The following is an 18,636-nucleotide window of genomic DNA, read 5'->3' on the forward strand; positions in this document are numbered from 1 at the left end:
TGATGGATGACATATCAAAATATATGTAACCTATCCTAAATGTACTTCGAAATGCTATACTTTTTGTAATGGTGCATGTAACGAAATAATTTATGATGCGTATAAATTCAAGAAAATAAAATATGTTTTTGTGCGAGTAGAAAATTACTTTTGTACCCATTCGAAGTAAAGAGGACTTATTTAACATTTTTCGTTTTCCGTTGTGTCGTCATTTTAGCCGGATATGTCAACAAAACAACAAACGTCAAAAATCTGTGTTTGGGAAGTTTGAAATTTCCAGTAAACTGACAAATTAATTCGCATAAAATTAGAATGTAGGCACAATTTCTGATACAAGTTAATATAAAATAGTCAAAACAATAAAATGGAAAGTGGCGTTACGAAAGAATTTTCGCCAGCTCTGGCAGAAACCCAAAATGTTACGAACACAGAGTCTGCGGATTCTTTTCAATCATTCATTTACGAATTGTTTGAAAAGAATGGTATACTCAACGATTTACGAGCGTACTTACGTGGCCATATCGTAAATGTGTTAAAAAGTGCCCAAACCGGTAAGAAACATTTCGAAAAGTCTTCTAATTTTCGCCTTCATTTTATTCCCGTCCCGTCATCGTTTCAGCGACAAACAACTAACATTTGAAACATAATTATATTCCTGTCTCTTTTTCTTCACGACACATCACGATCTTTTGTCCTTGTCTGGTAAAGAAAGGGAGCTTTGTTTACTAAACAATATTTTTGTGTATTGATATTATTTTAGAGAAATACATGTTTCTAAGAGAATTAATGACAGTATCATTCAATGTTACTGTAAATTCAAAATTAAATGTACGGTTGCTTGTGCTTTCTTCATAACATATGTAAAAATTATGTCAAGTTTTGGTATTTGTTACAGTTAGAGAAATCAAAGCTTGGTTGTTTCTTCAATGGTCTGATGTTTATAATACTTTTGTATGTTTTAGGTGACCCACCTCCCTGTCAGAAACATTTCACACAACGCCTGGAGCTAACTTATCAAGCACTAAATATTCTCATAGCTGAATACCTGCTGCGTCTAGTAAGTTATTTATTTATATGATTGACTGTATTCATTATCATTCCAGTATGTGCTTTCAGTGATCATAAACTATTTAATATATGAAGAAGAAAATGCCCATTCATAGTACTCTATAGAAACATTACAAAAATAAAAACCATTTACTATTATTTACCATGGTTACATGGTTCACGGTTCTGAGGGAAATTCTTTTATAATTACTTCCCATATTCGGATAAAACATCATTTATTTTCATCATTGATATCGTAGTATTGAAATGAGAAGATTTATTAAAATTAGTCCAATAGTTATTGAGTTTATTTGTTACAAGTCTTTCCTCTTCAAAATTATATTGCAGATATACCATATAAGGTTTATGCTAACCTTCTTTGTTGCTAACAATTTCACAAATCCGTTAATTCCAGGAGTTCACATACAGCTTCTCCGTGTTCATATCAGAGATACCATTGGCTAACATGGTGTTTGGGTTCGCCAAGTCCCTTATGGAACGTACCGAGGAGAATAAGGCGGAGATGAGGTTCAGAGACACAGATGTTTGGTCTATACTTAATTATTTAGGTGAGAGTGAATTTTATGCTAAAATATTTATTAATGACTAACATCCTCCCATGGTTTTGCCGGTTTTCCCGTACCTACTAAAATAGTCCTCATGCTATTACTACTTATTAAATGGTCTACCTAGCACCGACGGATTTTTTCCAATCAATCAAGAATTGATGTATTGTTTATATCGAGATAAGAGCTTTCAAACAATCAAACTCTTCAGCATTATAATATCAATACTTACCTATAGATTTGAATTCTATGTATTATAGCCTTGTTTTCATAGTAGAATGTTATTGCCTATTACAGGAGTGCAGTGTGATTCAGAACACGCGTCAAACATTTTCGAAATGTATAAAAATGACAAACAACAACCCTTGTTGCTCTGCATACTGAAATGTATGCCCATGTACAAAGAGTATATGCCAGCTACTGCAAGTGAGTCTAATATTTAATAACATAATATTTCATTTTGTTACTTCCTTAATCTTCTTAGCTCAAAAGTGTATTATTCTGATGGATGAAGTGGCATTGTAACTGAAAAGATCATCAAAATTTGTTCAGTGGTCTATGCATCCACAAATCCATGCAAACTATAAAAGCAGAGAAAAAAATGCCTACACATGATTTAAGGGTGCTACAGTATTCAGCTGATGCTAGCATTTCCAGAATTGCCTCTTTCTATTAAGCATCCACCAAAGACGAGATGACCAGACCAGAGATGTTTTTGAAACAACCAATAGAATACTGCCCAGTACATAGTGGTCTAAAATCTCAAAAAATATATGTATTACGTAATACTTGAACGATCCCTTTGTATTAACGGAGTGGAGAAATTCTATTGCTCGTCTAAATCTCTGCTCAGCTCTGATCGCTCTTTAGTGGCATCCCTCAATTATGAAAAACCAATATGCTAGTGGAATTCATATCCTCAAAGAAACCAAGATTGTAACATTTTCTTCACCTTCCTTCTCCAACAGTCGCATCAGATGAGTCACTATCTAGTGCCAAAACGTTAATCAGTGTCGAGAACAAAGACCCGCCGAGTTTGGAAACCTGCAAACACTATGTCTACTGCAAGAGTTGTCAGAATCGCATGTACAGGCTTACGGAGTTGACTAAGAAGAAGAAGAAGTGTTTTGCTAAGGTAGGTCTGATCATTTTAACTCCCCTGAACTAACGTAGCTAGGTACTACATGGTCTTAGTCCGTAAGTACTTCTGTGAGCCAAGTTCACAGAAGGCATAAACGTCCGTTTTATTCAAAAGAACAGTTTTCTTTGAAAATTCACAGTAAATATTTCGTACGTTTATGATGTTTAGAATATAATATGTCTTTGTTTTATTTTATTGCGCGTTTATGAAATTGTTGGTTAACTTGATTTATACGTAAAATTAGTATAGGTTTAAAGTCGTGTTTATTGCCAATATTATTTATTGAAAACACCTTTATCTTGATTGCATCTTCCCAAAACACATAAATATGTTCATCATGACAAAGTTGGAACACACCATTTATAAACATAATTAAGGCTACCTCTGCTTCCATTCAGCAACTACCAATTATTCTATCTCTTAGCAATACAACAAAAACAAGTAATTAAGTGAAATATCTCTTTCAGTGCAATTGTAGTTGTAGCACGATACGTTAGTAGTTCAAAATGGTTTTCTTTCAGAACGTGAAAGATGCCGCTTTGGTAAATACAGCGAATATGGAGGGTCTCGTTAAGAATATCAGCGTCATGGAGAAAAGCCTCATTGAAGAGGTCTTTTTGTTATTTTATTATTCATTTAAATGTTGTTTTGTTATGTCCATACTCCATCTAGTATTTCAGTTCATTATTTTGTGTCCATGTATACCTAATAGCTAAATGACACGCGCGTTCCATAGCTCTAAATGCCTATGTAAATAATTGTATGTGATTCCAAAATAAAATAAGATAATTTTTAAAATTAATTGTCGGCTATTTAAATGTTTTGCGGCTTTATGAAAGAGACAAAATTGAGAGTTTCATACTATATTCCAATTAGAAACCCCGTAAAATGCGAGTAGATACGATATTTTATGTCTCAACCAACCAACTGGTTGGAATAGCTTTTCAGTCAATCACCTAGCTTTTTGACTATGAGCGGTGGCATATGTAGGTAGCTCAATAAGTACGTATTTGAAATGTAGCCATCATGCATAGGTTGAGTAACTAATATTGCCCCCATCAAATAAAACTTTCCCTTCCGTAACCAGATGTTGTTATAACTATTAAACATCAAATAAGAAACGATTAAAAAATACTTCCATTTGAACATCTTCGACAGTTTTTACCGAAGGGGGTTCTCTAGGTAGGTTGAGGAGGGTTGAGGAGGTCAAATAAGCAGTGCTTCTTGCAAAACACAGATACTCGTTGCTTCCGGAAGCCAACGCCAACATATCAAGGAAAACACTAATCAGTGAATGATTTTCAAAATTATTATTATTCCTCAAGAAGGAACAACCAGGTCTTACCCAAAGCCGAACTATAGTGGATCCAATTTATAGATGTTCCAACAACTGAAGTCGGTATACGAGACTGAGGTGGAGATGGTGAAGGTGGAAGAGGAGAACAAGGTGAAGCGCTCCATGGCATCGCATGCATTGCAGCTGCAGAAGAAACGAGATGAGGTGAGCATGCCTCCAAACTTTATGGCGGCTCGCAAACACGAGTACGTCTACGAGCTTCAGGGTCTTCAATTATAGGGTTCGTTTTGACGTTGAGAATGTCTTCAATTATCGGGTTCACGTTGACCTCAAGGATTTCTTCAATTATTGGGATCAGTTTAAGCGCTTCTATCACTTGCTTGTTGTCATCAGTTTGATCAGTAGGATTACATGATCATTGGGACCACTTGGGAGAATTTTGATCATTGGACAAATGGGATAACTTGATCATTACATTCCCTTGGTCTCTTGGTGTTAACTTTGACCGTTAGGATCACTTTGATCGCTTGACCATTGGCTACCTTTCTAACTACCCAGATGGAGGAGACATTCAAAGCGCGCGAGGCCGAGCTAGAACGTACAGTACAACAGAAGAAGCGGTTCCTGTGGGGGCTAGCGCGAGCCCTGCGCGACCAGCACGAGCACATGACGCGCGCCATGCACGACGTGCGCGCTGAGACACAGCGCCTCTCTGTCAAGGTAACTGCAGCACTGTAGCTTGCACAGCTGCAGCACGAGACGCGGGTCCTGTGGGGGCTAGCGCGAGCCCTGCGCGACCAGCACGAGCACATGACGCGCGCCATGCACGACGTGCGCGCTGAGACACAGCGCCTCTCTGTCAAGGTAACTGCAGCACTGTAGCTTGCACAGCTGCAGCACGAGACGCGGGTCCTGTGGGGGCTAGCGCGAGCCCTGCGCGACCAGCACGAGCACATGACGCGCGCCATGCACGACGTGCGCGCTGAGACACAGCGCCTCTCTGTCAAGGTAACTGCAGCACTGTAGCTTGCACAGCTGCAGCACGAGACGCGGTTCCTGTGGGGGCTAGCGCGAGCCCTGCGCGACCAGCACGAGCACATGACGCGCGCCATGCACGACGTGCGCGCTGAGACACAGCGCCTCTCTGTCAAGGTAACTGCAGCACTGTAGCTTGCACAGCTGCAGCACGAGACGCGGGTCCTGTGGGGGCTAGCGCGAGCCCTGCGCGACCAGCACGAGCACATGACGCGCGCCATGCACGACGTGCGCGCTGAGACACAGCGCCTCTCTGTCAAGGTAACTGCAGCACTGTAGCTTGCACAGCTGCAGCACGAGACGCGGGTCCTGTGGGGGCTAGCGCGAGCCCTGCGCGACCAGCACGAGCACATGACGCGCGCCATGCACGACGTGCGCGCTGAGACACAGCGCCTCTGTCAAGGTAACTGCAGCACTGTAGCTTGCACAGCTGCAGCACGAGACGCGGGTCCTGTGGGGGCTAGCGCGAGCCCTGCGCGACCAGCACGAGCACATGACGCGCGCCATGCACGACGTGCGCGCTGAGACACAGCGCCTCTCTGTCAAGGTAACTGCAGCACTGTAGCTTGCACAGCTGCAGCACGAGACGCGGGTCCTGTGGGGGCTAGCGCGAGCCCTGCGCGACCAGCACGAGCACATGACGCGCGCCATGCACGACGTGCGCGCTGAGACACAGCGCCTCTCTGTCAAGGTAACTGCAGCACTGTAGCTTGCACAGCTGCAGCACGAGACGCGGGTCCTGGGGATACTTCAATGCTGTTAATCCTGTAGTCACTTCTTTCACTCATCCAGCTCCATTCGGATACATTTGCATCATTTTAGTTCGAATTAATGCGTTCACATCTTCATGGGGCAGAAGGCATCCACAGTGCTCCGCCATCACAATGCCCTCTGCCCCATCTAGGGGCACTCACTCACGCTCACATAGCACTCTAAGTCAAGTCAAGTAAGTCACATCTCCATACGAAATCTCGGTTTGCTGCATGCGTGTGCGAAGTTCCTAAAAGTCATTTAACAATTGATACAAATAATAACTTTCATCCCGAAAGGCAGCATTTTATAACCATATTTGTTAGCTATAAAAAATCATAAATACCTATCCTCCCCAACAGGAAGACAGTCTAAAATCGCAACTGGCTGAAGCCGAACAGATTCTAAAAAAACGCGGTGAAGAAATGCGCGCCCAGATTTCCAACGAGCTCACGATACTCGAAGGACACTTAGAATCTATGAAACAAGAGAGAGAAAACATTACCAAAGAACGCTTAGAACTCGAAAACATGAAAACCGTTCAAGAATCGAACAGCAAATTAATAAAAGTACACAATATGGAAAGTGAAACTGTACATTCGCATTACAACCTACTCAAAGATGAGTTAGCGATACTCCGAAAGTATCTTGAATCTTCGAAATTGACCCCCAGATGTGTTATAGAAAGGGGTACAATTACCGAACACAGTGCTTCAACGTCGAGATTGAACGAAACGTTGAATAATAGCCAGCTGAATGATAAATGTTCGAAGAGCGAAGATTTTGAGGACAGGTTGAAGACCACTCAAGTCGTCAATGATTTTAGGAAGAAGAATGTTAATTTCAGTCAGGTGAGTGATAAATTAATATCTACATTATCACTTTTTTGTTCTCCCCTAACATTTTCTTGTACTAGAGTTCTTCTGACAAGTACTAAAAGACAATTTACCTAATGTTTGCATAGTTAAGTTTAGTAATAAAATACAAACATCCAAATTGAAAACTTTCTCCTTATGGGAAGTTTGTTAAAACTGCTTTCACTGAATGAAAATATTGATCGGTGGAAGTATATTTAGCGTTAACCAATTGTTTTAATCATGAAATATATTTAGAGAATCATGAAAATCTTAATCCCATACCACTCTAAAATTGATGATGATGATGTCCTCCTAGCCGATTATCGGCTACGACTGGCGGCTGTTCTCATGTAAGGAGATTAGTCAACTGCGAAGGACATATTAAGGTGCACAAGCATTTGCGCAGACACAGGTGCACTCACTATTCCTTCACTCTCATAACCTGACGGGACGGTGTGTTTGTCGAAGATGATCACTTCTTCGCCTAATTGTATATGTTATACAGTCGAATTTAGACGAGATCTACCACGAGAGGGCTCGCGAGCGCAGCCGGTCGTCGGCGTCTAGCGAGGCGGGGGACACTGCGGCCCCTGACCTTGACCTCGACAGGGGGGGTGAACGTGACCTTATACAGCGGCTTAGAGAGGAGAATGAGAGGCTTAAAGCGATTGCCGCTCAGGTACGTAGTTCCCTTATGTACTGACTTACTTTCCCTGTTAACTCCCCTTTTGTTATTTTTTATGTACTTCCTTGTGTTCATCCTTATGTACCTACTCCTATAAGCTCTCTAATATACATATGATCTTATGTACTACCTCTATGTATTACCTTATGAGTTTTCCCTGTTTACTCATTTATGTATAGGTACCTACTATGCTCAGTAATATTAATATACTATCCATAGGTACTACTCCCTATTTATACTCCCTTGTTTACAGCTATCGACAAAATGATATTTACCACTGCAAACATTTTTTCTTTAAAATAATTGATAGTTAAGGCGTATGTACACTTTCAGCAAAGTCGTCAAATCGAGCAGCTATCGGCGAGCGCGGCGACGCAACTCACGCGGCCGCGCACCGCGCCGCCCGTGCCGCCGCCCGCGCAACCTGGCTACAAGTAACTATACATTTTCATTATTTATTCTGTTATTGTAGGCCTAGGGACCGCCTTACAGACGAGAAATTAAAAGAATTAATAGTTCAATTTGAAAATTACCTACTTCAAAAATGTGAGGTTCTAGATGTTTGAGTTTTGAAAGATAATGTTGTATTGTCCAGCGTAAACACAAGCGCTAGCGTGAACACAGTGAGCTTCGGGTGGCGCAAGGGCGCCGGCGAGGAGCTCAGCATGTTCAGCGACGCCCAGCCACGCATCGTGCTGCCCGGCGACACGCTGCCCTTCATCGGCGTACTGCGCGACACGCATCCTACTGCCAGGAGGTAACTATGTCACACACACACACACACACTGCACAACACAAGCGCATCGTGCTGCCCGGCGACACGCTGCCCTTCATCGGCGTACTGCGCGACACGCATCCTACTGCCAGGAGGTAACTATGTCACACACACACACACACTGCACAACACAAGCGCATCGTGCTGCCCGGCGACACGCTGCCCTTCATCGGCGTACTGCGCGACACGCCTCCTGCCAGGAGGTAACTATGTCACACACACACACACACACTGCACAACACAAGCGCATCGTTGCCCGGCGACACGCTGCCCTTCATCGGCGTGCTGCGCGACACGCATCCTGCCAGGGGTAACTATGTCATCACCACACACACACTGCACAAACACAAGCGCATCGTGCTGCCCGGCGACACGCTGCCCTTCATCGGCGTGCTGCGCGACACGCATCCTACGCCAGGAGGTAACTATGTCACCACACACCACACACCTGCACAACACAAGCGCATCGTTAACTGCCCGGCGACACGCTGCCCTTCATCGGCGTGCTGCGCGACACGCATCCTACTGCCAGGAGGTAACTATGTCACCACACACACACTGCACAACCAAGCGCGTCGTGCTGCCCGGCGACACGCTGCCCTTCATCGGCGTACTGCGCGACACGCATCCTACTGCCAGGGGTAACTATGTCACACACACACACACACTGCAACACAAGCGCGTCGTTAACCGGCGGCGACGCTGCCCTTCATCGGCGTACTGCGCGACACGCATCCTACTGCCAGGAGGTAACTATCACACACACACACACCTGCGCGTCACAAGCGCATCGTGCCGGCGACACGCTGCCCTTCATCGGCGTGCTGCGCGACACGCATCCTACGCCAGGAGGTAACTATGTCACACACACTGCACAACCTGAAGCGCGTCGTTAACTGCCCGGCGACACGCTGCCCTTCATCGGCGTGCTGCGCGACACGCATCCTGCCAGGAGGTAACTATGCACACACACACACACTGCACAACACAAGCGCGTCGTTGCTGCCCGGCGACACGCTGCCCTTCATCGGCGTACTGCGCGACACGCATCCTACTGCCAGGAGGTAACTATGTCACACACACACACACACACACACTGCACAACACAAGCGCATCGTGCTGCCCGGCGACACGCTGCCCTTCATCGGCGTACTGCGCGACACGCATCCTACTGCCAGGAGGTAACTATGTCACACACACACTGCACAACACAAGCGCATCGTGCTGCCCGGCGACACGCTGCCCTTCATCGGCGTACTGCGCGACACGCATCCTACTGCCAGGGGTAACTATGTCACACACACACACACACTGCACAACACAAGCGCATCGTGCTGCCCGGCGACACGCTGCCCTTCATCGGCGTACTGCGCGACACGCATCCTACTGCCAGGAGGTAACTATGTCACACACACACACACACACACTGCACAACACAAGCGCTAGACACAGTGAGCCAAAGACCTGTGTGCCCCATTTTGCCACAATGATCGCTATTCAATCACTCTCGAAGCACGTTGGGACTATAAACCGACACGAACGGAGAGAGAGATCTTGTTCTTTTTTTTAGCCTGAACTGTCCTACTGTTTTGCAATTTCGCCTTCGCACCTCTCGATCCTTTTATTGTTCCCACCAATCGAGGTTGTAGGAATCCAGATCCTCCCACCATCTTTCTCTATTGGCCTATGTCTCGGGCGGCCACCTTGTGGTAGCCACGATTCCGCAGCCCTTCTATACTATAACTAGGATATATAGTAATATGAGCTATATAACATTTGTCCAGGCCGCCGCTGGGGCAGTCCCGCGCGGGCCGCACTCGCGCGTGCTGGCCGCTCGCGGGCGTCACCAAGCGAAACGTGTCGCCGCTCAAAGAGAGACGACGTAAGTATGCTTATTTATTTAAAATACTTTATGCACATTGTACAACGGCGAACTTAACGCCTTAGGCGTTTCTACCAGTCTACCTTAGGGTGGTGGTGAAACAGAAGTGGTAGGTGCAACACAGTTTGAGCATTAGTGCAAGATAATAAAAAATTTATTTATGTATATGTAAATATAATAAATAAATAAATATATATGTATTACTCAGAAATTAAAGAATCAAACAGAATCCAAGAGAAGAAAGTGAAGAAAATGAACTAATGTAATGATTCCGCCAACTTGCCATGGATGTGATTACGTAGTTTCATTTTAAACATGAGTCGACTATTTACCATCCTGACCTCCAAAGGTAGCTTATCATTATCATCATCATAAGTTTATGTCATTGCACCTCTACCATGTGTTTCATCATCTGCCTAGCTTTTTCCAAACTATGTTGAGGTTCGACTTTCAGTGTAACCGGATGCAGCTGAAAACTATTACATGGAGCGACTGCCCTTGCTAACCCCCTCAACCCAGTTACCCGGGCAACCCGATACGATACCACTTGTAAAGACTGGTTGTCAGTCGTTCTGGCTTCTGACTACGAGTTACGACTGCCAAAGATGTCCAAATGACAGCTGGGACTGCCCGGCAGTTTATCGTTCCAGATAGTGAAAGAATTTTTCAAATCTGTTCAGTAGCATTGGAGCCATGAGGGTAAAACCAAAAACATATTTCTCTTTTTTAATATTAGTATGTACACTTCAATGATATGTTTAGCTGCAGGCACCAGCGGGTTGTGTCTGCGAGTGAGCGGCGCGGGTCGCATGCCGATCGCATCGTGTTCGGTACAGCCGCAAGACGAGGGCTACACCCGGTCTATACGGTAAGTTGTTCCACCCAACACTTCATGGCTTAAGTAGTGGAATTATTCTTTGAACTTCTAGGGAATCCAACTCACTAAGCAAAACGTAACCAGTCGCATACTTGCCGCCCATTGGTCAATTCGGCGATTTGACAGCTGAAAATACTTAGTGGGAAATTTTGTTGGGGTCTGAAAGATTTCTGTACCCATTTCAATAAGTCGTACTGTAAATAATACAATTTCGGTCTGTCACATTTTTAGACGATTCAAATTAAACAAATGAAATTAATCTTAAACAATTTGACATACCACACTTCGTAACAATTGGAAATGTTTTGATAGAGTGCAACAACGTTCGCGGCCGACACTGTCCATAGAGAAAAATCGTAACCGCGAGAAAAGCCCAAAATCCTTACTAAGAGAGGCCAAAGAGAGACTCAGGAAGTAAGCATTTCACAGTATAACTCACACCAAATAACTTTGCATCTCTGAAGTTGTCTACGAATGAAACTACTGCGCAAGCTAGGCATTAAATAGCTGAATGTAGGGGCAAACTTATTTGACAGTCATTGGGCCCTCGTTAACACATTTTATTTTAGGTATATATAGCGTCTTCCTCAGCTTTAGTTACACACATAGTTCTTTTTATATCGTGAGAGGTGCTTTGTAATGTTAACTAAATTATAAGAACCAGAATTCGCACCAGAAAATTTGTTAATTGCGAGAACTTTAGTTCAGTAGCAGTAGTTTCTATAATTGGTTAGTGTAGTTATTTTCTCTGTATGTATTTAAAAACTGCAGCTTTATCAAACGTAATAGTTTTTCAAGTAAAGAGAGCAGTTACCGCGGCAGTCCGCCAGCGGTTCGCGACAAGAGTCCCAACGCGGTGCTGCGCGAGGCAAAGATGCGACTGCGGAAGCTCGAGATCGAGGCCGAGGCCGTCGAGAAGTCTTACCTCGACTTCCGGCGCAAGCAGTCACAGCAACGCCTCGAGAGGAGTAGGATGCAGCATGAAACTGCTGCTACAGAGAGAAACAGGAACATTGGTGTGTATAGCGTGTGCCTAGACTTTTCCTTATAATGGAGTCTGCTTCCAGTCTAATAAGGTGCAAGTGAGCATCAGTGGTTTATAAGGGGGATCGGGAAAAAAAAGTTTCGTTCGTTCAGTGTTGACGAACGCTGGTTTTTATTTTTAAATTTTTTAATAGATTATGTTAGATCTTTTGAAACACAATTAACTAGAAAATAAAAGTGGCCTTATCATGTGCATAATAACCATTTTACACTAAAATAATAAGTAGCGTTCGTCAACACTGTGAACGAACGAAACTTTTTTTTCCCGATAGTCAACAGTGTTGATGGAAGGGTGTTACCGAGCGGGAATAACCCATTTCAGTTACATGACCAATAAGATACTCTTGGTTGTCAGACTACCTGGCTTCTGATTACCACACAATCTTTTCACATTTTAAACTCCACAGATGTGAAGCGAAGCCGATCGGAGGAGCATTTGGATGAAAACACCAAAAACGAAATAGTCGCACAGTTTACCGACTTAAAGAACTCTGTGCGCAACGACTTTGACAACTATATCCGCGAGTACAAGAACAGGTTCGACATCGGGGAGACGCACTTTAGAATTAAACCTTCAGTCGTGGAGAAAGTGAAGCCGATCCCCAAAGCGTACTGCGGTATCACTGAGTACAGCCACAAGGACGAGCGCGGCAACTACCTCGACACGCCGCTCGCGGAGTTCCGCAAGATGTACGCGAGCCAGCCGCGTCCACACAGCGCCTCCTCCGACCGCTCGCCCGTCCGCGACCACTCCGGACACTCCGGCGACCAGATCAAGCAACTGTCCGCCCGCAAAGAAGCACTCAAAAAAGCCAAAAACAACAAACAAGTTGAACTAGAACTGTTAAAACAAAATATTACCAAAATGTATAACTTGTCCCCCGACGACGACTCCGCCTTAGACTTGAGGAGCGACAAGGACAACAGTCAAGCAATGATGAAAGGCTCCGAGGAGAACCTACTGAGAGTGGAAGTGGAGAGTATCAGTGAGATCGACAACATCAAGTCGCAGACGCAGGAACTGTTGCTCGTGGTGCAGAGTTCAGTGAACCCGCGCGAGATGACGCTGACGGGGCGGGAGGCGCCGGGGGAGGTGCAGTCTGCGGTGATGACCATCATCGTCAGCCCCAAGTGCAGCGAGTCGCAAAGTCCAGTGCCCACCCCCGAGCACAGCCCCGCACGAGGCCCCGGTCGCAGCTCGAGCCGCAGCCCCGCGCGTCGGCCACACAGCCCCGGCCGCAGCACCGGCCGCAGCCCCGCGCGAGGCGCCGCAGGCGGCACGTGCGCGGCGGGCGGGGAGGGGGGCTCGCCGGAGCAGGCGGCGCAGCTCACACGTAACGACGTCCTCGACGCCATCTTCCACGCCGACCCCACCGACCACATCTCCAGCGTACAAATGCAACTGGAACTCTCTAAAGACATTCTAGACGACTCCGCGAGCGGCGAATACGATAAGGGCGAGTATCCGGACGACTTTTCGGCCGACGTAGACAATTACAACAGCCGCTCGGATTACGATCAGAACTCGCCCATATCTCTGCCCAAGACGTCCGAGGATGATAACGATAACTTTTGGGACACGTAGAAGCACCACGGTGCGAGTCAGCGGTTTGAAAAACAAAGCTATTCGGATATACCACTTACCCGGTACTTAAGTCTCTAGTTTGTATGAAGATATACATCGGCACTGTACCCCCAATGTTCTATACCCGAGCTTAACAATTCTCGTTTCCTGTGACGAAATATAATCAACGCTCTCTGGTAGAAAACAGTGCGTGTAGCTATACTGGATGTACAAATTACACTTTTGCATCGTCTTAGCACAATTTAAAGTAAGAGTCGTGTCGACTCGTCAAGCCTCGAATTAAACAAGTGTCAAAATTAATTTGTTGTAAATTTAAAAATAAAAACAACAGTAAAAAGAACCAGTCATAATTTATTTATCTATCGTCTATGTGAATTTAAAACTTCGTAATATCATATAAAACATACTTTTTATAGCTAATTTCTCGTATCTTTCAAATATAAAAGTACAAACATTCGTAGACGTAATATGAACAACTCACAGCTTTTGGCATTCACGAGTCCCGACGTCGCAACCTAACTACATTAAATGCTAATCAACGCAGTGAAACTTTATTGTCACCTAACACAGGACATAATGAACAAATGCAACTATAACATCAAAACATTGTTTACTAATCATAACACAATATTTACGTTTTCATACTGCTTCAAACCAAGATAAGAAAATCACAAAATATTCCAAAGAATATTTAAATCCATGTAATGTCAATAAATATTGTATGAAATTGTAAGTATTGCGCTTGTAAACCTATAAACTACTTCACCTAAAACATTATAAAACGTAAAATATATGAGATTTGCAATGTTTTATCAGAATTATGCCGGCAGAACTCTTCATTCATTGAATATTATATTTATAGACAACTTTCTATTTGTAATAGAAAGTACACATATTTGAATAGACAATAAAGAGAGCTAGTGTGAGTGTTTTCCTAGAACTAACATTTATTTCGTATATAATCATAATCATTCGTTGACCAACGTCGTTCGACATCAGATTGCACGCTCCGTGCGTCAGCTGCACTTCACTGCTCAGCAGAAAGTAAATAAGAATTTAAAAATATAAGTTTTAGTATTATACTCTATTTATAAAGTTATGTCAGTTGGGTTCCTTAGCCTATGGTCGATATAATTGTGATGTTAATAGAATAATAGAAGGACGTCCTATTATCTTAAAGTAATTCAAAGTGTTTGAACTACGTCATTCTTGTAGTATAATCATTAATGTTTAGTTCATACACTTTGTGGATTAATTTAGAACATTTAGGACATCGCCATCACATGCATTTAGTATGTCACATAGAATTTAATTAATAATATTAAGTTGCACCTCTTACACAAAGTGACTAAACTATAAGAAGTACAGTAGCGCCAATCCACATAACCACAGACTCGGTTATTAAACAAAATATATAAACATTCTTCAGTTCAAAAAGTATTCTAGTAATAAACATTAAATCAGTAATCATCGAATTAAATTCAATATTTAAATAAACGAATGTCACAAAATTCAATTAGCAATAGATACAGAGAAACAAAATTTTAATGGTTATATTCATACAGTAAAGCATTTAGGAAATATTTTTCATTCATTCAAGATTTCAATTTCTTTTTAATAATTAAAATTTATTGTAAATTTTTTTGCTGCCCAAGAAAAGGTCAAAAGAGAAAAATTGTTGTGACTGCAACATTTTCAATTTGTCACGTTATATACTACTGAGATTTTCACTATTTAGTTTTAGCGAATAATGGTAGATGTATGAAGATGTTACATAGTATAATTTGATAAAGGCCACATGTGTGTATGTGCTTGAGCGTGTGTTGTCGCTCAGAAGCCGAAGCTCACGTTGTGGTTCGCGTTCTTGACGGCCAGCGCCGACCGCGGGGAGTTGGGCCCGGTCACTCGCAGCCATGTCGACACCTGCAACAGTCGCATTGCATTACATTTTAAAATATTAATCACGATTTGTTATACACAATACACAAACTTACACTCGGGAATTAGTTGCGAACGGTTATTAAGTTTAGTGAGAAAAATACTATGCTGTATGTAATAATCTAAGGATAAACAGTCTTGACAGGACTTTTTACACTAAACATATAAGCTAGCGCTTATAGTAACGATTCAATTAAGTAAAGAAAAAAAAGAATGATTTTATTGGCACAATACAAAAACAAATTAAAAGTAAAACAAAAAACTTTTCTAAATCTTGATTTCAATCAAAGCCTGATCTTTGTTATGTGCGTACTACCATTCATATTCATACTGATTTATGAGGAAAAGAGGACATGAAGCAGAAGGGAGTGGATGTAAGTATGACGTCTGACAGAGTGGGATGGAAGAAAAAGACATGTTGCGCCGACCCCAAATGACTTGGTAACGAGGCAGGAAGATGATGATTGATTTATGAGCTCAAACAAATTATCAGCTGACTAATTTTACAGCGTACTCTGTGGAAGCTGATCCCAACAGTTTGTGCCACATGACGTTACCTGTAGTGGCGGCGCCCGCGCGGTGTCTCGTTCTCGCTGCGGCGTGGAGCACGTGGCGCGCGGCCGCGGCGGCGCGGGGCTGAAGGCTCCAAGAGATATGCTGACATTCATGCTGTCTTCAGTCTGGGCCGGCTGCCATCTGAATCACAAAATACACGATTAGCGTTATAAAAATTAACACCCGTAAACTTTTGGACGCACATTTTTATAGCCTTCAAATGAATTTGCTCGGTGCATTAATTTACGGTGGACCGATGATTTGAAGTGTTTGAAGAGGGTGGCCAGTAGATGGATGCAGGTTGCCCAAGACCGGGATAGTTGGCGTTCCTTGAGGGAGCGTACATTCAGCAATGGACGGCAATTGGCTGATATGATGCTAATGATGAATTTACTCCTTCAAAGTTACTCAATCCACGCCACGCACATAATGCAAGTTTTGCACTACATATCTGGCACTGGTACAGCGCGTGGTACACTAGACAGTCCATCTTGTACGATATAAACACTGTGTACTCACTTGTCCCTCTGCTCGGGCGGGTAGAGCGCCACGCTGTGCCGCCAGCGGTACACGTGCGGGTACTGCTCGGGACATATCTGGCACTGGTACAGCGCATCGAACACTAGACGGTCTACTTTCGACGGCTCCTCACTGAAAACATTTGATATTAACGTCTAATTAATAAGACTTTTTCTAGTCACTGGAAGCATTTTCAAAATAGGCTGGAAAACAGCACTTTTCGAACGTCAGAATTACATTAGACAGCCCAAAATGCCAACCCATCACCACTTTGAAGAAGAAGTGGCGCATCAAACTCCTCGGGGCAACAGAGTTTAAGTATCGTCTTTGAGAAAGTACGCTGATAGCATCAGATATAAGTTATTCAACTTGTCCACTGCTTGGAGACCTCGTGTAAGGCCATGGCCAAAATGTCATCCAAGACCGATTTCCGGGAGATCAGCCAGGTATGGGATATTATGCCGCAGTAGTCATAATCCTAATCCTGATAGACAAGAGAGATCACAAATATCTTTACAGTCTACATCTCATATCACAGGCCTGCTGGAAGAGTTTTCTTTAGAAATAAGCAGCACCTTTATACTATTTTATGTTACTAATTTACTTTTTTCTGTCATGTGTTTACTATGTACATAAATAGTCAAATAAATAAATAACTTACCCATATATAAAAGGTTCGGCTTTCGCGCAATCACTTGCTTCAGCCATATCGTCTTCTTCAAGATCCGAGTGTTCGGAGGCCGTGTGGAATTCCTCCTCCGAGTTAAGAGACGTCCCCGATTCGTCATCCGATATCTAAGCATGAAAAAATACTATTTTAGTATAATGAAGTATCAATTCAATGGATTATGTATATATTTTTCGATAATATGTAAATTTTATTGTATACTAGCTTTCGTCCGCGGTTCCACCCGCGTCCCGTAGCCGGATGGTGACAAAAACTATCCTAAAACCTTCTCCCGGGTCTAAGTTACCTCCCCTCTAATTTTCAACCAAATCGGTCAAGCCGTTTTCATGTTATGTCGTGACAACGGAAAACGGGTTCAATTTTTATATATATAGATGTATGTTATTTTAGTATACAGGGTTTGGACAGAAAGAAGTTTAGGTACTGTTTAGGTGGACATAGAAACGTAACGTACTATAGAAACAAAGTTAAAATCTGTAGTACTCGTTTGTTAAAAAATAGGCCTATAAAAAATTTAATGTCTACTTTTACGCGATATTTTTTAATCTAAATAAATTGTTTTAATCTAAAACTATGTTCGTTAGGAATCATGGAAATACCCTGCGAAAATCATTACTAAACCCTGCAACCTATATTTAGTTCTCGCTATGCAACAATGACGCATCGGGTGCAATTCATTATCGAATGCATGAAGTTGGAACTGATAAACAAATAACTAGATGCAGGAAAACACTGGGAAGCTAGTACTAATCCCAGTTGCACTATAACCATAAATAGCGCAACATGTCGAATAACACAGAAGATATTTCTAATTTCAAATATTTGCAAGATACAACATGGCTGCAATATGTTTGGATCACAGCAATCGCTCTTTCAACAATATGCTTCATACTACAACTTGTGCTCTTCAAAATCGAGAGAAAAACTAGAAAATTGGACCAGAAAGTGCTCACACAGATGACAATATCAAGGTTAATTAATACTGTAGTGGATTTTGTGTTGTTTTATAATACTTTTGGATTACATCGTACAGATGTATGGTATTACATATTATGGTCAATCTTGGTACAATCGGATGCAATGTCAATATGTTGGATGAGAGTCTACGTGAGTATAATATACGACAAACTTGTACTCGTGTTTTCGCCAAAAAATTGGAACTTTAAGCTTCTGTGTTTATTGATTTGGGGGCTTACGATACCTATCGGAGTATTGGATAAGATGGGACACGACTGTGTACAAATGTACCCAGAGTCATACACATTGATAAGACTCAGTGTTTTGTTTCTAAATATGCTGTCCTTCTACAGTGTATTTCAAGAAATTTTAAAAGAGAATAAGAAAGCAAAGAACAGTTTAAGTAAAACAATTGTGTCGTGTATGATATCTTTTATT

At 42.8% G+C, this 18,636-nt stretch overlaps 2 protein-coding genes across 2 annotated transcripts in view; one reads left to right on the forward strand and one right to left on the reverse strand.

Moving 5' to 3' along the window:
- The first annotated feature begins 120 nt into the window (after positions 1-120).
- On the forward strand, positions 121-13,727 carry LOC110374129 (uncharacterized). The gene is made up of 17 exons (XM_064039523.1): positions 121-551; positions 963-1,057; positions 1,463-1,616; positions 1,911-2,039; positions 2,582-2,748; positions 3,276-3,365; positions 4,133-4,255; positions 4,610-4,771; positions 6,199-6,687; positions 7,199-7,372; positions 7,712-7,812; positions 7,974-8,135; positions 9,938-10,035; positions 10,798-10,903; positions 11,225-11,326; positions 11,702-11,928; positions 12,364-13,727. The coding sequence occupies exons 1-17, from the start codon at positions 365-367 to the stop codon at positions 13,539-13,541; spliced, it is 3,744 nt and encodes a 1,247-aa protein (XP_063895593.1). The 5' UTR covers positions 121-364; the 3' UTR covers positions 13,542-13,727.
- A 147-nt stretch (positions 13,728-13,874) lies between these two features.
- Positions 13,875-18,636, reverse strand: part of LOC110374128 (ankyrin repeat and LEM domain-containing protein 2 homolog) — a 29,637-nt gene continuing 24,875 nt past the window's right edge. The window contains exons 11-14 of the mRNA XM_064039522.1: positions 17,215-17,348; positions 16,554-16,685; positions 16,037-16,175; positions 13,875-15,464 (exon numbers count right to left, since the gene is read on the reverse strand). Of these exons, the coding sequence (XP_063895592.1) occupies positions 15,372-15,464; positions 16,037-16,175; positions 16,554-16,685; positions 17,215-17,348 (498 nt within the window). The 3' untranslated portion in view covers positions 13,875-15,371. The remainder of the gene's footprint in view (positions 15,465-16,036; positions 16,176-16,553; positions 16,686-17,214; positions 17,349-18,636) is intronic.

The sequence above is a fragment of the Helicoverpa armigera genome, chromosome 19 (genome assembly GCF_030705265.1).
Source record: "Helicoverpa armigera isolate CAAS_96S chromosome 19, ASM3070526v1, whole genome shotgun sequence".
Classification (NCBI taxonomy): domain Eukaryota; kingdom Metazoa; phylum Arthropoda; class Insecta; order Lepidoptera; family Noctuidae; genus Helicoverpa; species Helicoverpa armigera.

Coding starts and splice junctions, on each gene's coding strand:
- LOC110374129 (XM_064039523.1), top strand. CDS start 365: ATGGAAAGTGGCGTTACGAAAGAATTTTCGCCAGCTCTGGCAGAAACC. Junction 4,772..6,198: donor CACAGCGCCTCTCTGTCAAG/GTAACTGCAGCA, acceptor CCTCCCCAACAG/GAAGACAGTCTAAAATCGCA. Junction 11,929..12,363: donor AGAGAGAAACAGGAACATTG/GTGTGTATAGCG, acceptor TAAACTCCACAG/ATGTGAAGCGAAGCCGATCG.